This window comes from Pimephales promelas, chromosome 1, assembly GCF_988280905.1.
Source record: "Pimephales promelas chromosome 1, fPimPro1.hap1.1, whole genome shotgun sequence".
In the NCBI taxonomy this organism is placed as follows: Eukaryota; Metazoa; Chordata; class Actinopteri; order Cypriniformes; family Leuciscidae; genus Pimephales; species Pimephales promelas.
Window position 1 is genome coordinate 10,953,921 of NC_142769.1, and position 27,475 is coordinate 10,981,395.

Genomic DNA, 27,475 nt, shown 5'->3' on the forward strand with positions numbered 1-27,475 from the left:
TAGTGGTCGCAGATTATCTGACACGAAATGACTTAAATGTTTCAGCTTTGAGGCTAATAAATAATCATAACTAAATGTAGGCTAAATGCATCAAGTAGCCTACAAAACTCGAGTAGATGGTCAGTGTTTCTTGTTTCTTTATGCAGCTGATGGCAGTGGAGGACAGTGGAAAGAATGACTGCGACTCTCTGTAGATCTTCTTGTTCAGCAGATGGGAGGGACTGACATGCCTCTCTCTCTCTCTCTCTCTCTCTCTCTCTCTCTCTCTCTCCCTCCCTCCACCATCAGACTCCCGCATTTCACAAAACTTCAGACTGAGAAACACCGAAGTGACGGTTTAATTCGAGCAAAGGGATCGTTTGTCTGATGTGGATGTTCAGAAACAGAATTAAGAGAGATGTAGTCAGTCCGGACGGTCGCGTGAAGTGATGGTGAGTCCAGCTGTCTTTCAGAAATGTTTACATTTGACATTTATTAGCAATGTTTGTTGTTGTTGTTGTTGTTGTTTTTTACCCATAACGGATTTAAAATAATAAAAAAACACGATTAATCTCTTGGAACAGATTTGACGAGCTGATACAAAGTTACAAAATCGACCTGAATCTGAACTTAAAGGAACTTATACTTTGGTATGCTTTAATTGATGATTCGTTAAAAATGCTATAAGCTGTATTTAAAATGAATCGGTCTCTTTTTGTTTGAAACGATAGGCGTATCCTCACAGAAATGTACCACATTGCTGGTCAAAATGCCCCTGCTACAACAGTTTAATGAATGGGGTGGTCAAAATGACAAAAAAGGTTCTGAAAGCTTTCTCACATCGAAGAGACCCTATTATTGTACTACGGTTTTGCAGTGCTGATAATATTGCAGTTAGGCTAACTGTTAGGTGGAAAGAAACCATGGATACGATGGTAAATAAGAATACAGTAGGAAAAACTGAAGGTGGGAATTCCCCCCCTCATCTCATCTGAACTTATGAGGAAAAAAACTGCAGGACACACCGATCAAACTCAGGACTTCATTGTCTTTATATCTGTGTTTCATGTAAATAGAACAAAATAGAATATGATATGAGTGAAGTAAAACTGATAGAATAGGCTAGTAATTAAAAAGAAACAATTGAATACTGGTTTAGTTTAAACCAATAAAATAGAAGTTAAATAAGTAAAGTTAAACGAATTTTATACAATAGAGTATCTGAATATTAGTTTGACTTGAAGCAAATAGGATAAGTGCATACATGAATAAGATAATGTGGAACTAAAAGAATAGAGCAGCTGGATAAAATAATGAATGTAACCAAATTACATAGTGAACTAAAACAAAATAGGAAATATTTTATAGCTCAAAACAACATTTTTGTTTTTTGCTTTAACAACAAGATTACTCGTGAAATAAAACATAAAGAGTATAAAAATAAAATAGTTAAATATAATAGAATACAAGTTGAACCAATAGAATAGAGTAATTTGATAGCAGACTAGTTGAGAAAACTTATTAAGAGTAAAGTCCAACGAATGGAAGAAATCTGGAGTGAAACAAAATAAAATAATAGCCGATTTTTGTTTTTTCCTTTAGAAAAGCCGTTACAATTTGAGTTTCAAATACTATTCATCAGGATTTTGAGGATTGTTTATTTGTACGTCTCTCAATCATCTTTGCATTGCATTATGAACAAAATTGCATACTTAAAAAAATAACTGGAATAAACAGAACAAACAGAATGGTTTATTTTAAATATTGTATTCAGTTTCCATGACTTTCACACAGTGTGACTGAATGGCTCTGTGAGCTCATTACACACAGATAATATGTGATAATATTGTTAATCAGCTGTAATGAGGTTATTGCGGTGTTCTGGACATCCTGCATCAGTCTCAAACACTCACAGATGCTTGTTACTGTCCATCTGTTGGCACGTTTACAACAAACTGAGGCAGATGAGGGCCGAATGCTGATGTGACTTCAGCTGCTGCCAGTGTGTGTGGGACAGGGTGGAGCAGTCTGGCTGGGATAGAGACAGAGAGAGGGAGACTGTTTTACTTTGAGAGAAATGAAAAGACGTGATGGTGGTTTGGGTGAAGTTGCATTTTCCACATAAGACCTGAAATAGAGGCAGATGATTCATTTTCAGTTGGGAGAGGTGAGAGTACACAGAAAAACACATCAATAGGCTACACACTCACAAGCTCACACACTAATATAGCAGATGGTTTTGATGAAGAACATCACAAAAACACACACACACACACACACACACACACACACACACACATATATATATATATATATATATATATTATATAATATTAGTACACAAGCTAGGGTAGAAGTGAAATGCACAACAAAGAGGAGGACATGCATGCACATTGCACACAAATGTTATCTTATGCTTAAACCACTCTTATAATGTCTGAATGTCCTTGCATTAGATTAACAAAAAACGTCAAACCAAAGTGTAATTTACTTTAAGTGAAGTTGCATTAGAAATGGTAACACTGCCATGTATGAAAACAACAAATATTGTGCCTCTTTGTGGTGATTAGTGGAACATGTTGATAGTTAATGGGACATTGTGTAGGAATTGCTGCCATCTAGTGGTGAAAATGTATTTTGCATTCAAACGAATTGTGCTCTCCAGCGCCTCGCTTTTTCGAATGCGCGTTGCATCTATGGTAATCATTATGTACGAAAAAGCTATGACAGGATTAGCACTTCGTCGAGTGTTCCTTCAGGTGCACAGGTTTGTTATTTCAAACAAACAGCAACTTGACACAATGAATAAACGAATGTTACCTAATGAATTACTGACTGTGAAAAACATGAACTATTGTAATAAGTAGTTAAGCTTTCTTTATTCGTTATATTTTCTGAAGTAGCCTACATGCATTAGATATCATCATCAACTTTTAACTATAAATGTTCATCTGTGTATAATAAAGTACACAACCAAACAATGAAAAAAAGCTTGTAATTAAGACAGTAACATTGCCTTAACTGTGAAGAATAAAACAGGTCTTCAGCGGTAGAGGTCTTGACGGGTCCACTTGGATCCGAAAACCCAAGGTCCGACCCGAGTCCCGAGCGGGTTCGGGTCCAAAACTCCAACGAGTGTCTCGGACACGGGTCGGGTTCGGTATAGACGAATCCGGCGAAACTACCGGAAGTAAGCGGGCGCCATTACTGAGCTGTTGCTGGGTAGCGTTGCGCCATTGCCTTCTATTGTTTTAGTTGCAACTTGCGTCCACTGGAATAAACAGCCCGCGATTTACGACTGTCAATAACGTTACAACGTTACCCCTTGTATAATGTCGAGTGGTTAAACAGTTTCCGTTATAAATTGTTTCAATGGTGGTGGCAGTAAAATTTCAATTTTGAAGAGAAAACATTGTGAATACCCCGGGTCGACTGCCCCTGTCCGGTGCCGTACGGTTTACACAGATTTCCTGAGCGAGTACAAGACGCAGATATTCGTGTATAATAACAATTATCTAATGACATAAGTAAAAAAAATATAATAAATATGTGATATAGTGATCAGCAAAATCTCCTCTCTTGCTATTTTTTCTATTCAATTAACATGCTATGGTCATTAAATGGCTTTCCTGAGCTAAATGTAACGTTATGCGACATAATTGTTCTCCTGCTGTTATATTGACCTCTTTCCATGGTTTAAAAACAGTAATTGGTCGATATTATGTATACTTTCCAGCTATAACGTTACCTTACCCTTGCCTGTTGAAATGTGAAAATGAGATAAATAATGGACACAAATGAAAAACATGAATTTGTTTATTTGATTTCATTCATTTATTTATTTATTGTTGCCAAATGGACAGATCTTTTTATAGTTTCCTCGTTAGCAAACGTTAGCCTAGCTTGCTTGCCAAGCTATTTTCATAAATAATCCGTAAAAATCGTTTGTACCTTCATCTGTGACTGGAGGCCACTGTCTAACATCATCAACCCAACAAGTCATTCTGCCTGGCCGTAGCTGTCATCGAGGGTGCGTTATCACCGAGGTTTGTTTACATACCGGTGCATATGTCTATGCCGGAGTAACAGCTTAGTAATGGCGTCGCCACAAGATGGCAGCCTACACAGAACGCTCGTCGGATTCGTCTATTAGTGGCCTCGGGTCTCGGGTCACTTAAAATAAATATGCCTTTTCCAAATGGACCCGACAAGACCCAAATTCTTTTAAACAATGTTGGCCATTTAACAAAATTGCAGTATTTAAAACAACTCCATGACACCGTTCTCTGACTTTTTTTAAGTGAGAGAGCGAATCCGCACGTTTACGTGCAATGGGCTATAAGCATAAGCACGGTTGCCTCCACATTTATTTACTCAGTTGCTCGCTCCACATAAACCAACCCCTCCGTTTGCCAAGAAGAAGACCTGCTATTGCAGTTCTAATGCCCTGTTTTTAATCAAATTTTATCTAAACAACTTTGTAACAACGGGATTGTAGGCTAAATAACACAATTTTAGTAAAAGTCAATGACTGGTGGAATTTGATTGAAAATCTGTTATAGGCTACATTTTAAAAATAGCCATCGGTAAATTTTACCCTGTGGTGGTTCTAATCATCGTATGGTCCGGTAAATAACATTATGGCAAATGTTATAGGACGTAAAGGGTTACAGTGACGTGTGATTGACATTTTAGCACTCAGCGCGCTTACACTTGCACATCAATGTTAAGTGCATTTTTGAGAAACGCAGGGCTGCAGGCTGTGCACAATGTAAATGCCGTTGACTTTCGGGTCCAGTTGGGTTCTAAAGGAAATGGCGTCACGTCGGGTCGGACTCGGGTCTAATTTTATCGGGTCTGTCTCGGGTCGGGTTTTTCTTTAAAAAAAATAATTTATGCACGTCGTGTTCGGGTAAGTAATGATTCGGGTCGATTTGTGTCGGGTAGAGTTTTTAGGACCTCTATTCAGCATCTCTTTTGAACTCTTTCTCCTCTATCCACCTGGAAAAAGCTATCCCGACATTAACTCGCGTGTTTTGTAATCTTCGGTCACGTTCACTTTTACAATCTATTTTTTGGACTTTTCTGGCAACGAGGATTTGCAATGCAGTTTTTAAACTTACGTTGTGGAAACGTGTTTGCCTAGGACATCATATCCCTCTCTGTATTATAGTTTTTCAAGATGGCGGAACTACATGGAAGCCTCGGTGGACTTACCTGTCCCATAATAAGTTCTTCGTTTACGAGGATAAGTCAGATAAATGGCAGAGGTATTTGTACACCATCAAGGACATATTTTTGAATAAAAATATTGATTTTAAATAATAAATTACATAAAAAGTTACACATAGTCCCGTTAAAGTGATGAACTACACTTGCAAGGACACCTGTATGAACTTGAGGACTACAGACTTTATACATCTTCTAAAAATCAGCAAAACACCAGCTGATTCAAAGACATGAAAAAAGCAAAGTCAGTGTTGAGGAGCTCTAGCATTTTTTGTTTGCAGTTGACCCTTACTTTGTTTTTATTATGCAATGACATTCAGACCTTTTAGTGTCCAAGGCAGGCTTGAGTTTCAAAACTCTGGGCGACTGTAGATACATGCATCACATACACATAAATAAATATGTACGCAAGTATGTGAATAATAAGTATGTGAATGCAGTTGTTTCTTTATTTACACATTGTGTTCAGACTGTAATATTACATATTGCAACAAAAGTAGCTAAAGTCATTGCATTGCAAATACTGTGACTTTAGTTACATCACAGACTTGAACCATGATTTGCCATTTGCTACTGTAATTGTAGCATTTCATTGGACAGAAATTGGTGCGATGCAGAATGAGTTATTAATATTTTGGCCTGTTTTTGTCGGATAGACGTGATTCTTAATGCATATATCGGTATGCGTATGGAAAGAAACACATGAGCACATATACTATGTTGAGAAGTTTGGGGGCAGTCAGATTTTTTTATTAATTTAATTAATACTTTTATTCAGCAAGGACATTAAAGAGCCCCCATTTGAAATGTTCCTATTTTTGTTTTAGGAGTTCCCAAAAACAGTTTAATGTGCATGCAGATAAAAAAACACTTTATTTGTCTTGTAATATGCATTTATTTTTAACTGATTTGCTCAACGACTCCCAAATGATTCGTTCGACGATTCATTTTCCCAAACACCTCCTTTGAGTGACACAAATCTGCAGCGATTGGTCAAATGACCCAGTTAGTTGTTATTGGTAAACCGTAGGCAGAGACTGTCAGCAACGGAACACCCATCACCATTAATGGATTATTACGGAGCCCGGGAAGTCACCTATGGGGAAAAAAAAAACAATCCGAGGCGACGGTTTTGCAATCCGTCCCCTCAGTTTATAAACTGTACTCACGGATTCTTAAACTGTTCCCTCGGTTTAACAATTCGTGCCCACGGATTAATAAACCGTACCCACGAGTTCCTAATCCGTGCTCTCAGATTTGTAAACCGTGCCCTCAGTTTTTGCAATCTGTACCCACAAATTCATAAACCGTACCCACGCTTTCGCAATCTGTACTCCCGCTTTCGCAATCCGTACTCACGAATTTGTGGCTCGTCCCCCAGAGTGTGCCGCATTGAACCAGGCCTCCTGTTAGTGTTTAGATGCAGGATGCATTGTTTTTAAAAGGACTTCACATTCAAAAAATAAATAAATATAGGCCTAACACAAACACAAAGTTATAGGCCTATAATAATAAAACATTCATAAATTGTTTTATGATTACCATAGCCTATTCCTGTCTTAAAGTGAACTCATTTAAATTTATAAACACAAATAATAGGCCTAATAATAATAATTAGGCTATTTGCTATTATTCGCAAATTAATATGAAAAAAAAATAGACTTTCTAAAAACTATATTTTGCCCGCATTGCTAGGCTAAATGAGAAGGGCATGTCTCTGGAACCAGATGATTTATTGGTGATTTATAGGCTAATCATAATAAATGTGTCTGAAAAATAACGATGGATTTTTATTGCTTAAATAAACAGTTTTCTAGTGACGGGTGATCTCCATCTCCGCTGTAAAGCATGCACCTTAGAGAAATACACTTTTCGGATTGTATAGCCTAATCGGACGGTATTTGCTTTCGATTCGAATTTGTTCGTTTAAAAGTGGACATTTCAAGCTTTAGATAGGCTTTTGTTTCAGCTTATTTATGAGACGCGCTCCGGAGATCATGAAAGCGCGCCTGATAAACAATATTTTTAACAAAACAAAAATATTTTATTTTACAAATAGGCCTATACAACTTTTTCTTGTTATTGTGAGTTTACACAAATAAAAGTAGTAGCAAATAATTGTATTATGTATAATGTATTTTTTCTGTATGACCAGAAATGCTATTAGGCTATTTAAAATTGTTCCACTGTTATAGGAAGTGTTTGCGGCCGCGGCTCAGTGACAGTGCGCGCTCCAAACAAACTTGGATATGCGTTTGTTTGTTATAATCTTAGCCCATTGTTATTGTCTAAGACTGATTTGACGAATTGCTTTGTTCTTTTTTTTGTGGATAAAAGCATCTTCTAAATAGGCCTATAGCCTACCCAGACAGCAAACTGACATTGAATCAACGTGGAAACGACGTCTCTCATGACATTGAAACAACGTTGATTTTGCTCATCGAATTAACGTTGAACCAACGTCAGACGCGGCATTCTTCAAAGCTAAATGAAAATCGAAAATTGGTTTGCTTTCATAACGTTGAAACAACGCGTTGATTTCAAGTTGATTTTCCGTTAGTTTTGAAAGAATGACGCGCCTGACGTTGGTTCAACGTTAATTCGATGAGCAAAACAATGTCGGATCAACGTTGTTTCGATGTCATATTTCCACGTTGATTCAATGTCAGTTTGCTATCTGGGTATAAATGGATTTTGATAGCTAACGTTAATTAGCCTATTATTTGCGTTTATTAGCCTACTATGAATGAGTTCACCGAAGACAGTAATATGTTTAACATAAAATAATTTATAACATAACCAAATCTTTTACAGTTTTTGAACTGTGTTATTATTATTTTATTTATTTTTTAGCTTATTATATAGGCTACTGAGCTTTTTCCTCTAAAAAAAAATGGACTTTAAAGATAAAAGTAGCCTTAAATGTAGGTGTTTTTTTGTTTTTTTTAAAGAAAATGCAAGAAATTTTCCATTTTTAAAAAAAGGATTTTAAAAACAATGCAATGCATCCCGCATCTAAACAGGAGGCGTGGTTGAATCATGCGGCACACTCTGGGGGACGAGCCACAAATCCGTGAGTACGGATTACAAACCCGTGAGTACGGATTGCGAAAGCGTGGGCACGGTTTATGAATTTGTGGGTACAGATTGCAAAAACTGAGGGCACGGTTTACAAATCTGAGAGCACGGATTAGGAACTCGTGGGTACGAATTGTTAAACCGAGGGAACAGTTTAAGAATCCGTGAACAGTTTATAAACTGAGGGGACGGATTGCAAAACCGTCGCCTCGGATTGTTTTTTTTTTTCCCATAGGTGACTTCCCGGGCTCCGTAGATTATCGCTTGTCAAGTGTTGAAAATTGTTCATAGTGTTTGAACAAACGTGTCAGAAAAAGTGCACTTTCCACACGGTCCCTTACTCGCGTCTCCGTCAAGAGCAAGCTTTCCCGTCGAAACTCGCATTGCGGCGGCTTTTGAAGGGCAGTGCTTATTATACAGAGCGAAGTCATATTTGGCTAAGTCGTAGGAGCTAATTGCCATTTTTCAATGAATGTCTGGTGAATATCAAAAACAAAACTAACTTTACCCCGCTTAGAAGCTGTGCGGAGTGTACACAACACACACAACACAATATAACTATATTGTACATGCTACAGAAAACATTATTAATAATACTTAAAGATTGTGATTCGGAGGAGGACGAACCTGATCCATATCTGGATACTGAGCCCTCCTTCAGGAACAACCAGCTTGCGAATCCACATATGAATTCATTTAGGTTTTTGAATTTTGAATGATTCGTCATTAAAATGATGAGAACACAAGGTTCGGGCATTGCAAATATGAACTCTGACCACTGATTCTTCACATGCTCGTCCCTGGACAATGGAAACAAGTGGCTGAACTGTCTTTGCAATGTAGAACACAGCGTCTTCTCGACATGATGCGATTCAGCTGAAGTATTTGAATGTGTTCTAGACGTCACTTCAAGTTTACACTTCCCTATGCGCGCGCAGTTGTTGGGAGTCACGATGTAACAGCTAATGACTCGTTTCAAAAGCAATTCATTTCATTGACTCAGAGTCGACTCTCACTTTTGAAAGACAATAACTTTATATACGGTGCACTTTCAGATATAAATCTTTGCAAGATGTTTTCATTCCGTTAGAGCTATATTCCACACTACATGAACAGTCATTTTCAAAAATCCATGATAGGTGCTCTTTAAAATTATCAAAATTGACTGTAAAGACTCTTTATAATCTATCAAAAGATGTCTATTTCATATAAATTCTTGCACTTCAAACTGTATCTATTTATCAGAAAATCCTGATAAACGTGTCGCAACAAAAATATGAAGCAGCACAACTGTTTTCAATATTGATAATCAAAAATGTTGAGCGGATTTCTAATGAATCATGTGACACTAAAGACGGGTATAATGATGCTGAAAACTCAACTTTGTATTACATTTGACAATATATTCACAATCACATAAAAAAAGTTATTTTAAATAACAGTATTTGACAATATTCCTGTTTTTACTGTATTTTTGATCAAATAAATGCAGCGTTGGTGAGTAGAAGAGATTTCTTTTAAAAAAGAAAAAAAATATCGTACCAATCCGAAACTTTTGAACATTATAAAGCGATGCTTATCGCTCCAATTCCTTTGCAGACCCCCGCATTTTCAGGCGGTCGTCAAAACCTCGGTGAAAAGCAATGTGGCTCACATGCTTCCCACCGAAGTGTATTTGAATGCAACTTTTTGCCCAGATAGACAGTCCATACTATAACACACAAACATGAATTAGGACTTCTTTCTGTATGAGTTACGACTGCTATTTACGTTTAAGTTCCTAATGTCTTCAAATAGAAACTGGTTGCAGACATCACTTACTTCATGATTTAAGACGAAATAAACTTGTTGGATCAGATGTGTCTGAGGGTGAAGTTCCTCTTAGAAAGAGGAAAGAGTTCTTACTGAACATTTTTTCAATCTCCATTCACCCCCTCTTTTGTTCCCTCATTTGCCTGCATCTGGATTTTTATCATTCTGTTCTTCCGCAGTGTCTGTCTATCACTATCTCTCTCTCTTTCTGTATTTCTCGCTCTCGACTGACTCTTCCAGTAGGATCTGCTGAGAAAGAGAAGTATTTGAGTAGAACAATGACACACTCAGAATTCAGAAATTTTGATAAAACAGACTTTTCAGTTGCATTAACACTTCATTAAACTCCTCACAATCAATGAGAGATTCACACAACAATTTTCAGAAACACTTGGATGTTTAAAATAACAGATTTTCCAAAATTGACTAGTTGGTTTGTCTAATAAATTAGTCTTAAGGATGTCCTAAATTATCTGAACAGGAGGTGTATTTTGAAACAGCTAGAAGATCTTAAATGATGGATTTTTAGACCAAACATGTTTTAGACCAAATCGTGCAGCAGTCCTACACAAAACCTTTAGTCTCTGTTATTTCATTCCTAACCAAAAAGTGTTAATAAACAGTGTTTTGTTAGTATTTTACTTTATTCCTTAAGTAAACAAGAACTAGTGCTGTTGAGCTGCAAACAAAGACGTTGCAAAAAAAAAATTCTTACTTAGTATTGTTGTCTTGTTTCCAGTCCAAATATCTAAAAAATTCTTAAATCATTATGCATTTACTAGATCAGTAAAATGCCATAAGATATTATCTAAGATAAGTTATTGTCTTGTTTTCTGAAAAAAAAAATAATAATAATAATAATAATTAAGTGAGTTTTTGCTGAAAACCAATGGGGTAAGAAAAATAATCTTAATCCAAATGGAAACAGGATTATTTTTCTTACCCCTTTGGCAGAAAACTGTTAAAAATAAATAGAAAGAAAATAAAAACACACCTTTCCATTCTCACATTCTCTTTTTTCACAAAGGAATAAAAAAATATATGCATGTGTAAATAACTTGTCAGTGGTGTTAGTGTTTGAATGGAGTTTAATATCTGGTAATCTGTCTTTATCATTGTGTGGCAAGAGCAGCAAAGGTGAACTGAAAAGTGGAAAGATTCTGACCTATCTATCTAGTTAACTGAAAGAGAATACTATTTTTTTTTTTCGTACACTAGACAAGATTAGCTAGATTAGCTTTGAACATTTAAACTGCCTGACTAAAGTATGTGCATTCATTTGTTGTTATCCTCATGGGACATGTTCACCTTCCCCCAGTTTTTCCCCCAAAAAATCCGTTCCCCCCGTTTTGTCTTTAATTATGTTTCTCTTGCATTCTTTTTCATTTTACTTTCCTGCCATTTTCCTTCTCGGTTTGTTTTTCTTTCCTCACCCTCCCCACCACCCCATTCATGCTGGCCTTCCTGGCTGACTTGCCCTCTCTCTTTTCCCTCATCTTTTGTTTATTTCACTCACTGCTCACTGAGTGGGAGACTTCTGAGAGCATAATATGTGTTTGGGAAGACGCATCGTCATAATTGTTGTCATATGATACTTAAAAGTAGTAGCTTAGAGAAGGAGTGAGTGAAGAAATAAAGTAGAGGAAAGTGTACAAGGTTGCTATGATGACAGAACAGTAGTAAAATAAACATCAATGTTCATATGCATGTACTTGTGTGCTTATTGGTCATCCTGTGTTTCTCAGAATGGCTTCGAGCATGTGCCAGTGCGCCTCATTCATAAAACACAAGCAGAATACATTTCTGTTCGTAAATCATTCTTATGTAAAATGCTGCACTTAATGCAACGATTTAGCCTATGTAAGAATGGAATTATGGACAGGTTTTTTCATGAATTAGACCCAAATCTTTAAAATGTCTGTTACCATCCGACCACAAGTAAAAAAATACTATAAAATAGAAAACAGAGTATTTAAGACAAAATATAATATAACAATAATAATTATGAAACATATGACATTCCAGAAAATCCCTACATCCAGAGATCGCTGCAGCTGAATAAAACGCAGATAGAGATGGTTGTCTAATGAAACATGACAATAAACACACAATAGGTGGTTTGCAGTCACGTGATTGTGTTGATGCGCGGAATGCAGATGGAGGGCAAGGAGTGAGAAGGGCAATGGACGAGATGGAGGAAAATCCGTACTGTACTACTTTAGACGCTATTACAAGAGAAATATATAAACAGAAAATCGAAACATATGTTGGACGTGATCCTCACGTTATGAACAGGACCGATTTTCAACTGAATTGAGAGATTTGCCTGCCATCAAGGCTGTAGATATCAGCAACTAACTCGTCTTACAGACATACTTTGACTTTACAAAGTTCGGAAACTGGGACGTTACACAAACAGCCACATAAGTGTATTTAAACACCTGAATAATGTAATTATAAGCCACATAAATAATGTATACTCACATTTGACGAAGTGATCACTGCACACACACACACAGGCATTTTCCCATTCGGCTCCTCCCGAGTGCAGACGTAGGTTTGCAAGGCATTTTTCTCAGTGTTTTTCTGTCAATTTCTTGTATTTTCCACCCTTATGAACAACAATTTTTGGCACACGATAAAAACTCCTCGTGGTTTGATCGAGTTGAGCAACCATAAACGACGCAAAACATAGGCATTTTGAGTGTGTTATAGTGCTTCCTAAATATAGAAAATCACTTCCTGCCCTCCATCTGCGTTTCGCGCCATGGCAACGCAGTGGCGTGACGTCATGTGAAAACAAGCTATTGGCTTTATGCACAGCTGCACTACTTCCTAAACTTAAGTCAGCTCCTTTGTTTCCTGTCTGCCATTATTGGACAAATTGATTAGTTCAGGTGTGCCTGACCTCAGTAGTCACGGCAACAATAATCAGACACACCTGAATTAATCAAGCTTGGCCAATAATGGCAGACAGGAAACAAAGGAGCTGGCTTAAGTTCAGGAAGTAGAGCAGCTGTGCATAAAGCCAATTGGGACAGTATATGGTTTATCTGTGTTCTAGACATCTCAAGTATTTTCATAAGAATAAAGTATATTTGTAATGCATTGCTAATCGACTAGCCTTTATCACTGTTTAGATCCTACTATAAAATGCTAGAATTTATGCCTCATTCTTTGATAATTTACTCACAAACACGTCATCCAAGATATATCGTTCTTTCTTCAGTCGAAAAGAAATTAAGGTTTTTGATGAAAACATTCCAGGATTTTTCTCCATATAATCCACTGGTAACCAAACGTTTAAAGGTCCAAAAGACAGTTTTAGTGCAAACTGTTCAAAGGGCTTTAAACGATTCCAGACAATAAATAAGGGTCTTATCAAGCGAAACGATCGCTCATTTAAAAAAAAAAAAAGTTTAAGTTTTATAAGCTCAAATGGTCACCTTGTTCTGTTCTGTGATGCACGTATGTGACTCTCCTGTTCGAAATCGTTTATCAAAATGAACGAATCTTTTTCCGTGTCATTTGGCTCATTCAGCGAACAAAATGAACGAATTGACTCAGAAAAAGATTCGTGCATTTTGATGAACGAGTACGAACAGGAGAGTCACGAAGGCTCTAAGCTTTTTTTTGAGTTTATAAAACTTAAACTTTATTATTATTTTTTTTTTAAATGAGCGATTGTTTTGCTTGATAAGACCATTATTCATAGTCTGGAATTGTTTAAAGCCCTTTGAACAGTTTGCAGTTTGCACTGAAATTGTCTTTTGGACCTTGAACTGTTTGGTTACCAGTAAAGTGCATTATATGGAGAATTATATGTGCATTATATTCATCCTGGAATGTTTTCATCAAAAACCTTAATTTCTTTTCGACTGAAGAAAGACATGGACATCTTTTTTTTTTTTTTTAAAGTGAACTATTCCTTTAATTGTGCAGCCACACATACAAGCACACAACAAACTCTCACTTCACACAAGCAAAACGTCTCAGGTTACAACTGTAACCTATGTTCCCTGAGAACAGGGAACGAGACAATACGTCGAATGACGCTATGGGGAACGCCTCAGGCGTGACAGGTGTCTGAAATCAAATATCAACTCACAGTAATCAGGTTGACCGGCGACAGCCCGTGCATCATCAGCTTGAATGATGAGCGCGTCAATCTGGATGTATAAGAAGGGCGCCTTGAAACCGTGACAACATCCTATCGTCTGAAGGGACTGTTGCAGGCAGGCCCCGAGGCATGGCAACGAGACGTATTGTCTCGTTCCCTGTTCTCAGGGAACATAGGTTACAGTTGTAACCTGAGACGTTCCCTTTCGAAGGGAACTCAACAATACGTCGAATGACGCTATGGGGAACGAAATACCCACTCCGCCATGCTGAGGGGAGTGCATGCCGAAAGGCAGTGACAACTGTCAGAACCAGTAATTCCAAGAAACACTGAAACCACTCACCCTATGTTACATCGGGCTGTCAGTGACAGCACTCCCTACCGGTCATAGCCCAAGCTAATGAACCAAGAAAAACCAGAACGTAATAACGTGAGTAAATCAGGGCCAGCTCAAAGGCTTTAGGACCACAACTTCAAAATAGAAGGGGTCCCTTCTAGGGAGTGTGGCTAGGGGGCCAAAGAGACCCCCAGCCAGTCACTATTCAGGAGAACACTCCTCCTGAAATGCCCCCAGGCTGGCCTGGTGATCTGTACTAAGACACACAGTCTGGCCATAGCCTGTCCGTCCAAGACAGAGCCTCTGGAAATTGCCTAGAAAAGGCATCCAAAAACTGAAGGCCCGCGAAGCTGGCGGAAACCATCGAGTTTCGGATCACAGAGACGGGATCCTCCGGAGAGTGTGACTCAACCTCGAACCAATGGGAATCGTACACTCAATCCACGAGTTTCCACCCAGTGCTCGCTTTTGAGCACTGAGGAAGTAAGAGAGGGATCAAAAATCAGGAAGGTCAAAGAGACCTAAGACCTGATGACCCCATGTGTGGGGAGCTTCGATACATGAGGGCTCATGTCAGGAAGGCCGTACGTTGTGCGGCCTGAAACCCAACGACCACAGCATGTGGAAGCTCATCCTTCAGGAAAGCCAGAGGCTAGAAACCTGACAGACCCACAATGTTGGGCTACCTCGAAAAAGGTCTAGTCAGACCTAAAACCACAGTTGTGGGAGATAGCTTGAACAAGGGAAGTGCCTGTCGTAATGTATTGCGACAAAGACACATCTACAGTGGGACCCAAAGTGAAGAACCGGAGTCTGAACCACATAAGAAGGGACCGAAGCATACCGCGCGTGACCCTCACCATATGAAATGGATTTTAAAAACTGCACAAGACATCTCGTCAGGTGACTTACCACAATAATAGGTGAAGTATGGGTTTGTGTACTTCACTCTGAATTCAGGAAGGCCTGTAGAGGCCTGTAACCTGGCGTCCACAGTGTGTGGGAGCTCATGGCCAGGAAGGCCTGGTAAGGCCTGTAACCTGGCGACCACAGTATGCGGGAGCTCGTAACCTGGCGACCACAGTATGTGGGAGCTCATAACCAGGAAGGCCTAGTGAGGCCTGTAACCTGGCGACCACATCCGGTGGGAGCTCGTACTCAGGAAGGTCAGTGAGACCCAGCCTGGTGTACCTGAAAAACCACACCAAGTGGGAGCTACTTCCAGAAGTTAGCTCTTAAGAACTCTTAAAGTGGGACCCGAGGAAAGACCGGGGTCTGAGCCACATAAGAAGGGACCGAAGCATACTGCGCGTGACCCTCACCATAAGAAATGGATTTTAAAAAGTGCACAGGACATCTCGTCGGGTGACTTACCACAATAATAGGTGAAGTATGGGTTTGTGTACTTCACTCTGAATTCAGGAAGGCCTGGTGAGGCCTGTAACCCAGCAACCACAATATGTGGGAGCTCATAACCAGGAAGGCCTGTTGAGGCCTGTAACCTGGCGACCACAGTGTGTGGGAGCTCATGACCAGGAAGGCCTGGTAAGGCCTGTAACCTGGCGACCACATTGGGTGGGAGCTCGTACTCAGGAAGGTCAGTGAGACCCAGCCTGGTGACCACAACCTGTGGGAGCTTACTCCACCAAGTGGAAGCTACTTCTTCCAGAAGTTAGCCAGAGAAGGGCGTCCCTGTAGCCAGTGACAGGACGCCACTTAAAGTGGGACCCAAGGGAAGACCGGGGTCTGAGCCACATAAGAAGGGACCAAAGCATACCACGCGTGACCCTTACCATACAAAATGGATTTTAGAAAGTACACAAGACATCCCGTCATGTGATTTACCACAATAATAGGTGAAGTAGGGGTTAGTGTACTTCACTCTGAATTCAGAAAGGCCGAACTTGAGACCTGTAACCTGGCAGCCACAACAAGTGGGAACCCATAATCAGGAAGGCCTGACAAGGCCTAACACCCGATAGTCCCAATGCATGGGGAGCTCACATTCAGGAAGGCCGCTGAGGCCTTCAGCCTGACATGTGAAGACTCACCACTACAACTTAGCGACCACGAAAAGTGGGGGTTTCACATTCAGGAAGGCCTGGTGAAGCCTGCAACCTGACATGTGACAACTCACAACCAGGAAGGCCAATGAAGCCTGAAGCCTGGTGACCACAGAGTGGGAGCAAAGTGCTCAGGGAAGGTGGTGAGGCTGTAGTCTGGCTACCGCATCATGTGGGAGCCCACATTCAGGAAGGCTGGGTGAGGCCTGTAAACTGACTACCACAGTATATGGGAACTCATAACCAGGAAGGCCCCTTTGAGGCCTGTAACCTAGCAACCACAATGTGTGGGAGCTCATCACCAGGAAGGCCTGGTGAGGCCTATAACCTGACCACCACAGAAAGTGGGAACTCATAACCAGGAAGGCCCCTTTGAGGCCTGTAACCTAGCAACCACAATGTGTGGGAGCTCATAACCAGGAAGGCCTGGTGAGGCCTGTAACCTGGCGACCACAATGTGTGGGAGCTCATAACCAGGAAGGCCTGGTGAGGCCTTTAACCTGGCGACCACAGTACGTGAGAGCTCGTATCCTGGTGACCACAGTATGTGGGAGCTCATAACCAGGAAGGCCTGGTGAGGCCTGTAACCTGGCGACCACAGTATGTGGGAGCTCATAACCAGGAAGGCCTGGTGAGGCCTGTAACCTGGCGACCACAGTATGTGGGAGCTCATAACCAGGAAGGCCTGGTGAGGCCTGTAACCTGGCGACCACAATGTGTGGGAGCTCATAACCAGGAAGGCCTGGTGAGGCCTTTAACCTGGCAACCACAGTATGTGGGAGCTCATAACCAGGAAGGCCTGGTGAAGCCTGTAACCCAGCGACCACAGCATGTGGGAGCTCATAACCAGGAAGGCCTGGTGAGGCCTGTAACCCGGTGACCACAATCAGTGGGAGCTCATAACCAGGAAGGCCTGGTGAGGCCTGTAACCTGGCAACCACAGTATGTGGGAGCTCCCACAGATGTCTCTCCGTGGCCACCATAGCACCGACAGAACAGCAGCTTGCTTGGTGGCCCGGAGTCCCGCAACAGATCGGTCTGGTAGGCCTGAGGACCACAAGGGCGTGCAGAACCGCACCTGCCTGACCTGCTGCCGTGTACGCTCTGTCATTCAAGCATGAAGATGTCTTGAGCAGCTTGGATGACAGGGTCAGAGCTCTTAGTGAAGAGGACCAACCAGAGACGAGATAGTTAGCCAACGTCTCGTCCACTGGCGGCCTCGACACTTATCCGTTCTCCACGGCTCCCTCCACAGCAGCGAAACTAGCCCGCTGATGCAGATAGAGACGTGAGGAGAACGGATTCTTCCATACCCTCTCGATCCCAGCGTGGAGATCGGAAACGAATGGAAGGCTCATCCGGGCTGGTGGCTTATGGGTGGGGAGGAACCAGCCATCCAAAATACCATGAGCGGGTTCCTCCCAGACGCGCCTCCACTGCAACAGCAATCTGTCTGAGGCGCGCCCCATAATGTCAACCAGCTCAGCGTACACTGGGCAGGAGGGCTGAAATGATTCGGTCTCAACCAAACTGACATCCTTTTCTATATATATATATATATATATATATTACAGCCAACTCCTGCCCTGCCCAAAGAGAACAGTTACAGATTCACCAAAGAGAGAGAGCGCTCATTTTCTCTCTTCTTAGATGTTCAACATTAATCTGTAACTCACCCTCGTCAGCTGGTAGATCATCCGCGAGGTTAACGCCCCTCTCCCGATAATCTGCCAGCTCCATCTGAAAGCTCCACGAGCTCAACCGCCACTGAGCCTCAGCCCGAGCGGGAACCGGAACCGCGGGGTTCAGATTCCGCGCCCACTTCCCTCGAGAAGTGGGTCAGACGAGAGCAGAGAGTTCTGAAAGGAAAAACTCTCAGTTCGCGCAAAAAACTCCCTCGAGAGCTTCCCGCGAATGCTCTTCTCTCAGGCAGAACACGCACAGATCGTGTGAATCCTCCGGTGTCAAATATCTGGACACAAGTCGGCACACTCGCGCAAAGTGTTTCTCCACGTCTCTGCGCGTTTAATCGTTGATACTATCACACAGACAAACAGTCCCTGAAGACGAAAAGATGTTGTCACGGTTTCAAGGCGCCCTTCTTATACATCCAGATTGACGCGCTCATCATTCAAGCTGATGATGCACGGGCTGTCGCCGGTCAACCTGATTACTGTGAGTTGATATTTGATTTCAGACACCTGTCACGCCTGAGGCGTTCCCCATAGCGTCATTCGACGTATTGTTGAGTTCCCTTCGAAAGGGAACTAAATGGCATGCGTGCTACTGTGTTACGTTTATTCACTGAACAGATACATTTCTCATAGCACATGTAATACACTGTATGTCGCACTGTACAGCCCTGGCATATTTGTCAGTGTTTGGGGAAGCTACTGTAGGTATGCCCAATTTCAAATACTTCAGCACGATTCTACGCTATTTTTGTTGAACGAGTAGAATTTAAGACTTTAAGTCTTTCATCTGAGATGACACTATCTTTATAAAGTTCTATGCTTTATGGCAGAGTACATAGTGTAAGTTCACAGTTTACAGTTGGCCAGACTATATTATTTGGGACAAAAGACTTACAGCTTCTCAATTCATTTCTCTTGAAAAAAGGTCATGATGACCATTTGGTCCACAGGAACATTTAGATGATCTCTGGAACACAAAACAGGAAGTTGTGTTTTTGAGGAGGAAGAGCAGAACAAGCTGTCGGTTGTGATGACTAACATGTGAATCGCTTGGTCAGCTTCTGTTTATATAATCTTTGTTTCAGGGTTCAGAGGCGGTAGAGGACTGTGTGCAGGGGGCACTATCCTCTCTCTATCCTCCTTTTGAAAGCACTGCTCCTCCTCTTCTCTCTCAGGTAAAACCATCAATCTCTACTCTCTCACTTTATTATATGACTTTTTTGGGCTGTTGGTTTTCCTGAAGCTGACAAACAAAAATCCCCAATATCATATCTTCCATTGACAATTTCTGACAATTTATTTTCAAGCAATGTTGAACAAACTCAGCAGTCAGCACTGTCCTTTCTTATGGTTTACCATGTAGTGAATACCAAAACATCCCCCCAAAAGTAGACGTTTACTTTATTGATATCCATTCAACATCATTAACACCCTAGCAACTGTCTAGCAACCACATTTACCAGTGAAACCAAACCTAAAATCTCCTCAAACTCCCCTAGACTCGTAACATAGTTCAAACTCTGTAATTGTTCTCATTGCTTAATTGTTAAAACATCTTCATAAAGCCAACATTCATTCTGTCTTGACATTGTTTTTGCTAGTTTTAGTTTCCAGTCATACTATTGTTATAAATTGACAGCGTATGCTTGTTTGTGTCATGTAGGTGTTCTCCGTACTTGAGTCCACCTATCAGCATGACAGCTTGAGATATCTGCTGGATTTCTTCATTCCTGCAAAGCATCTTCTCCATAGATTACAGCAGCATGCATGTGTAAGTGTTCTGTTATGGCAAGCAAATCACTGACCTGAAGTATTAAACTTCAGTTTGTTAAGGAAAGGTGCACTATTTTATTTTCAAGGGATCAAACCAAGATCTTTTTGTCTGGTGGATATAAAAAAAATCCATAGTCTTAGGTTTCGTTCAGACTGCAGGTAAATGTGGCCGGAATCTGTTTTTTTTTTTTTGCTCACATATGAATCTGTTTTTTTCATGACAGGGTGAACGGCACAAACCACAAGTAATCAATTTTTAATTCTGATTTGGGCCACTTCCATATGTGGTCCTAAATCTGAAACAGGTCAGATGTTTTACAATGCGACCTAAGGCCGTGTGTCCACCAAAGCGTTTTTCCACGCGCCTGGCGTTTGTTTTCAATGGGAGCGCCGCGTTTTTTAAACGCCATGAGCGTATCGAGGCGCTGAGCGTTTTTTTTTCACACTGAAGCGCAGAGCGCCCGGCGTTTTTACTGGTCGCTGGGAGTTGAAAAATGTTCAACTTTGGATAAAACGCAGCGCTTATCACTGTCACTTTTTACCCAGCCGTCCAATCACAGTGGAGGAGGGGCGGGACTAATACCACACCGACCAACTGTCAACATTCAAACTGCTGTGGATATTCTGGATCATAGCAACGAAACGTCTCAACGGAAAAAAACTCTGCGCTGCCAAAACGCTCTCAAGCGCCCAATGCACGGCATCATCAGCAGAGCGTCTGGCGTTTTCAGCTGGCTAAAAACGCTTTAGTGGACACACGGCCTTAGTCTGAACAGACAAATCGGAATTCATGTTGACTTTTATGTCACTCTAGAGCAACATTTGTCACATTTCTGCACTCATGGATGTCACTTCAAAGATTTTACATACCTGAAGTAATCAGGATGTTTGCGAAAGGTAGTGGAAGGATAGTGATGTTTCAGAACTTATAAGTATTACAGTGACAGCTCTATAGACAAGCAAAACATGAGGGCTCGTATCATAAATGTTTAAAAACTTGCATCCTTGTCTTTGTTTTTTATATTGCCTGCAGCCAGGTAAATTGGTAAATTCACATGTAAAGCTCCCCTGACATGAATTTTTCATTTTCTGAGGTTTTTTAACATTAATATGAGTTCCCCTACCCTTTTGTTCCCCTCGTGTCTAGAATTTTCAATCGGTGTAAACCGAGCTTTGGCTGTTTTTCTCTTCTCTGCAGCTCAGACGCGCTAATCTCCCCTATATGACGTCATACGGGGGAAAGGTTACCTCCCATTTCTCTGCTTTGCCGCCCTGAGAATTTGGCTGGACCCTGAGAAAACGAGCTAGGAACAGGAAGTACGAACACGCAGGCGCTATTTTAGTTTTTTCTAGAGAAATAGCTTTGACATTTTTGTGTTTCCTCGAGAGATATCATGGCCTGCCAACGAATAAAGCATGGCAGTTGATCAGTGTTCGGATGTACAAAATGAACACAAAAGTATTTTTTAGTTCCTTCATCCGAGCCTCTGAAGAAACAATAGGTTAATTTTATTTTCTCTGGAAACGCTCAACTCCCAAAGTTTTGTATGGTCCAAACATTTCACCGATGACTGTTTCCTCAACTCGATGAACGCCTGAAAATAAATCGATCGAGCCACCAAACAACAATTTCTGATGTGTAACGTTAGCCTAATTGTTCAAGTTCAGACAGGTAAGTTAATCTTTCTCTCAAAATCGTTCGATACTGTTTATGCATCAGTAAGTCAAGCCAGTGACTAAAATATCAACTTCACATCGTTTCTTTTTGTAGGATGAAAATAATCTTATTTAAATTGTGAACGCATTATACAGAAAGCGATCAAAGAGCAATCTTTCCACACAGCGCGAGTTTATCTGGACAACTCGTTATGAAATCAATGACGCACGTTACACTGTACATCGTGTCTGCATTGGTGAAAGCATTAGAGAGCAGAAACTGCGTTACACTGCACAAAGCTCTTACTACTGTACATCATCGTGCGTGTTTGAAGAGAGAGCAGAAACTGCGTTGCAATAAGATCTTCATTCTCATGATCAACATCAGACTTTCATCTGCTTGCTCAATGTTCATCACAGCAACATTTTATGTGATGGGAATAGGTCTAAATACTTCAAAAACTTCTAACAATTCGGTAATAGCTATAATAGTAAAAACGTATAATAGCTGTAGTGAAAGTATTCCAGAGAGTTTCACATGTAATATGTAGCTATTTCATATGCAGGCATGTCAGCCAATCACAGCAGTGGGCGGTACACTGAATCCCACTGCAGACACGCCCCTTCAAACAGAGCTTTCAAAGCAGAGGCTAAAATCAGGCTAGGAACAATGCCTTTTATTTCTAAAATCTAAAAAACATATGTTATAAGGGCAACCCAGGAAACATTATAAAATAATAAAATAACCCCATGTCAGGGGACCTTTAAAACAACAATGTGAATAGCTATACAAGAAAATGTATCGGAACAATAAATCGGAACTGAGCGCTCACGGTGTGAACGTAGCCTAAGATTGAATGAGGGACCTGAACCATATCAAGAGACCAGAATATCAGATGTGCTTTTCTTGGCTTGAGTCAAGCAAATTCCTACAAACCCCCCACAAAACTCTAGCAAACACCCGAAAACTGTTTAAAATTAAAAATAGAAAATTAATAGAATATTAATATTAATAGAAAAGTAAAATTAAAAAAAAAAAAAAAAATCTACTGATCAATTGCAATAACACACTTACTACCATACTTACTAAAATCACTTTTCCCTTACGCACACATGGTAATTGTTTATATGCAGTCAAACAGAAACAAGCTAAATGTTCACTATGAAACTCTCACGCTTGCATACAACAAGACACACATGCATTCTCAGCCGACTGTTTTCATTGTCGCTATGAGAAGCTGCCAGGGACAAGAGCCTCAGTCTGAGTCATGACGGTAATTCTTACCATATGTGTGTGTGAGAAAGAGAGAGACTGGAGCCTGAGAAAGGCTGGAGGAGTGTTTGGTTGAGAAATGGGGGAGGGATAAACAGACCGAACACTGGAGCACATTGAGCAAAGGGGAATATCAGAGTGAGAAAAATTTTGGGCTGTTCACTAAGAAAAAGGAATACAACTTCACAATCATTCTTTAGATGGGTTGAATATAAAATGACTGTATATGACAGACCATAAAGCAGAGGGTGTGGTTTAATAGGAAAGGGAGGATGATATAGGAGGGCATGGATTCATGTCATGGGATTGGCTCTATAGCCTGAACAGAAAGAATTTGAATCTGTGTTTAGTGGTGATATATAACAGAATTGAACATTTAAAGATGCAGACAAAATTGAGGTAATGAGCAATGTTGCACTAGCCAAGAAGATCCATGTGCAGTTGTCAGCAGCAGGCTCTTGGCAATTAAGGTTTAGATGCCCTAGATTGCAATGCCTATATTAACATTTCATTGGTTCAAAATCCTGCTCCACATGACTATACATTAAACATCAACTGCCAGATTTACTAACAGCTTGTGCCAGTGCAAACCCTCATTTGTCATTAAAAAACTACTTTTAGGATTTACTAAAGACACACAGTGAGAAATTAGTGCTGAAAAGGCCAGGTCAAGTCACCTTTATTTATATACCGCTTTACAATGATAACAGGAAAAAAGTGCAACAAAGTTTGTGTCTGCTGTACGTTTACCAAAGGTGACAGTGGCAAGGAAACAAAACTCCATTAGGTGACAGAATGGACAAAAAAAGTCGGGGGCCAGTTCTCTTCTGGCTAACAAAAGAACAGTGTATGATTATGATTCAGGCAGCATTACAGGTCAGAAGTCAGATTGGATTGGAACATTCAGAATATTCTAGGCACAGTTATTTTTGTGACTGACCTGATTGCAAATGCTTTTGTAGGATTTTCCCTTTCAGATGCAATACTAAAAAGTGTTTAAATGAATCACGCTAGGTGATTTACTAAGGTTTGGGCTTGTCAATTTACTGTTATTTGCGCCATTATTTACCACCCCAAAAGAAGCATGTCTTAAAACAGACTCTAATTTGCGCTGCTCGGTCATTATGGAAATGATCCGGCTGCATCTGTGTTCCTTAATGTGTGCGTCGTCAGTAGATCACTTGCAGAACTTTCCACTCCCCTCTGCATTTTTTGGAATTTGGCTCTCACGCTAATTTGCCATGTTTAATAAATCTGGCCCCAAATTTGTACTGATTGGCTGTGATTGTGTTGCATCATTTTGCTGCAAATAAGGTTGTTATGAAGCTACAATATAAGTTGGGACTAGAATTTCACAATTCTTCATAACCATTTTGAAACTGCAACAAAAGCTAATATTAGCCTAACTAATTTAAATACAACTCTTGTAAGTTTATTGAAGACAAGTAAACAGTGAGTAATCAATATTGTCTCTCAGAATGCCTGTACCAAATTGTGACCTTTTGTTCCATCTAACTATGTTTGAAATGGTTTAAAGATGTGTGAAAGGTGTGTGTTTTTAAGGTTTTGTAAAAAGTGGATACATTTCAGGCTTGGTTTCAATACAACTGTTTTAGTCCACTACGACATTAAAGAGGCTTAGTAAGAAATATTTCTCTCTTCCTTTCAGTCTCAGTATCTAGGCTGTCTCTTCTTGCACTCTGGTTGGCCACTATGTTTGGGAGAGAAGGTAGTAGTACAACTCTCTACTTTGGACTGGAGACTCCTGCATAGTACTGACTTCTACCTCCAGGTGGTCCCCTTCTCGACACGTTGCCCTCGCCTTGCTCTTAAGTGCCTTGCACCTGGTGGTCGAAATGTACAGGAGGTCTTAGTGCCAGAATCACAGCACCCGCTGGTGTTTACTTCTGAGTGGCTACATTGCATCAACAAGGAGCGTGGCTGCAAGAGAGAAGGTAAGACAAAAATGAAAGAATAAGGAAACCAGTGGATACAGGTAGTTGTGAAATGGGAGACCAGTGGTAGAAAAAAAGGTTCTGCACATAGAGGAACATTTTACAGTGTCTAAAAAATGTCTTAAGCTTTTGTTTCCCTTTTTAAAATGATACATAGGGCGGAGCCTCTTTCTCAGTTCTTCTCAAACTTTCTTGCCATGTAGGTGGAGGATGTTTGGACACCTGTCTGGTGAGTACATGTGACGGAGTGGTCCGTATTCCATGGGAAGAGGTGGTCTATCCTAAACTCCTGCACAATCCATCCGATCCTCTCCAAGACAATCCTGACCCATCTGACTTGTCATCAGGGGGTGTGGTCCTCGGTTGGGGTGGATCTTCAGTAGAGCATGATTCCTGGTCTTGGGATGAAGAGGATGACTTGCCTCCAGATGGTAATGAGGCAGAGATTGAGGCCGCATTGGAATGTCTGCGCAGAAGCAGTGATGACCACCTTGTAGGTGATGGTGCTGGAGATTATGTTGAGTTGCTAGAGCCCAGAGGAGGACCAGATGGTGGTGCTGATCCTAAACAGCGCTATCTGGAGATGCATGGGATATGTAAGACCAAAACATTACCCCTGTGTCGGAGGGGTAAAGCAATACGACTACGAAAGGGGAAGGGGAGAGGGTATGGGAGGATTGAACCTGGTGCTAGGGCTGGAAGTCTGGTACGAAGGGATAGCAACAACAATGCTAAGGATGGTGTAGTTTCCTGCAGTGACTTGGCTACCTCACGACCCTTGCCACGTGTCATTGATTTAGGTCGCCAAAGGAGGTCATATTCCCCTTCGTTTCTGGACTCTGACGAAGGTGCTAAAGACACAGTAGGGCTCGAATTCAGATCCCGTTGTATGGACAATCCGGCCAAAGAGAGGAAGCCAGGGGTAGGAAAAGAGAGAGAGGGGACTGGAGGTACACTGAGAAAAAGGGGTTCAAGCAGGCAACGTTCCATAGATGAAAATGATTTGGCAAAGAACAACGCAGAGAGTCTTGGAGAAGGACAACAGGACCACAGTCAAAGATCACACTGTGCCTGTGATAATAACATATTGGACAGCACTTTAAACAGTAGACATGAGCTTGCAACAGTAACGAATCCCTCCGACTCTGCAGATAATGGCACTATCCCATTGGCTGCTTATGAGGAAACAGCAGGCATAAACAAGCAATCAGGACAATCTAGGACAAGTACAACATCCCTCCGAGATTCTTCTGTGAACAATGCATCTGATTCATCAGGTTGTGCGCAAAGCAGAACCAAACATTCAGACAATACCAGTGATGAGAAAACAGATACAATCCTGCCACCATCAGGTACTATGAGTACCATGGGAGAAAAGCGTGTTGGAAAGTCAGAGAACTTTGTTTGTCCTAGAGGAAAAGAAGTAAAAACAGGTGGATTCAGAGCTCCCAGGTATGGACATATAGAAATTTATAGTCCCAAATATGAAATTCCAGTAATGCTTCAAATATTTTTGTTTGCACCATCTTGCTGTGCTCAGCACTGCCTGTACAAGTGATAGCATACCACTATAACCATACAGAATCCATTGAATCACTAAAACACATACATTTTATTTCCTACAGGAGGAAAAGGAAAGCCAAAGGAGGCAAAGGGAAGGCCAAATCCAATGGTCGTGTCCAACATAAAGGCAAGGGTGACCAAGTCATCTCAAAGACCCAGAGCAAAACCATCCACCCAATCAGCCATTCTAGCCAATTAGAGGACGTTCCTCAGCTATCCAAAGATTGCAAAGTCTGTGTAACTGCCACTGATGCAGAAACAGATGCAAAGTCAAAGGCCAAAGAAGGAGGTATGTTCGCATCAGCACAGTTAATTCTTATCAGTGGCCTCACACTGAGCAAGTAATTCATTGCTTTCTCCAGTGGTTTCCAGACTGGGGGGCATGACCCCTGGGGGTCATTAAAAGGGGGCTTGGCAAGGCTAAGGGAAAGTGTACAGCCAGCAGATTTTTATGCAAAAGAAACCTCTTCAAGGTGATACAAGACCCCACTGCATAATTATCCCACTTATTATGGGGCTACTTGCCACATAAGTAAATAATTAAGCACAAAATATTAATTTGACACTTTAAACAGCGATATCATTGTATAGATATAATAACAGACCACTTAAAGGCACGATTAAAGAATTAGAATTGAGTATCGCAGGGAGCCGTGTTAAAATATAATGAATGATGCTTGGTTATACTTATGCACTAAGCATGGACAAGTTTGTGAAAGGACTGCTAGTGCCAGATAAATGCAAATCAGATGATGAATCTACTTCATATTAACAAAAACTAAACAACGTTTGGATGACACGACACAACAAATCCCACACAGTGACTTATCACTTATGTCCCATTCTATTTCTGACGTACTCCATCGCTCCTACACAAAGGACAAATGTAACTATGAGAAAACATGACGAGGATTATCTCGCCCTTGGATTCACCAGTACATGG

General features: G+C 40.8%; 1 protein-coding gene across 2 annotated transcripts in view; it reads left to right on the plus strand.

Moving 5' to 3' along the window:
• The first annotated feature begins 257 nt into the window (after window positions 1–257).
• arhgef40 (Rho guanine nucleotide exchange factor 40) overlaps window positions 258–27,475 on the plus strand; it is a 66,742-nt gene continuing 39,524 nt past the window's right edge. Inside the window, exons 1-7 of one of the 2 annotated variants that reach the window (XM_089126452.1) lie at window positions 290–431; window positions 5,153–5,249; window positions 19,398–19,487; window positions 19,976–20,083; window positions 24,684–24,969; window positions 25,173–26,421; window positions 26,595–26,821. In XM_089126452.1, the coding sequence (XP_088982578.1) occupies window positions 5,241–5,249; window positions 19,398–19,487; window positions 19,976–20,083; window positions 24,684–24,969; window positions 25,173–26,421; window positions 26,595–26,821 (1,969 nt within the window). In that variant the 5' untranslated portion in view covers window positions 290–431; window positions 5,153–5,240. Of the gene's footprint in view, window positions 432–5,152; window positions 5,250–19,397; window positions 19,488–19,975; window positions 20,084–24,683; window positions 24,970–25,172; window positions 26,422–26,594; window positions 26,822–27,475 lie in introns of both variants that reach the window. The other variant, XM_039652533.2, reaches the window with a different exon arrangement.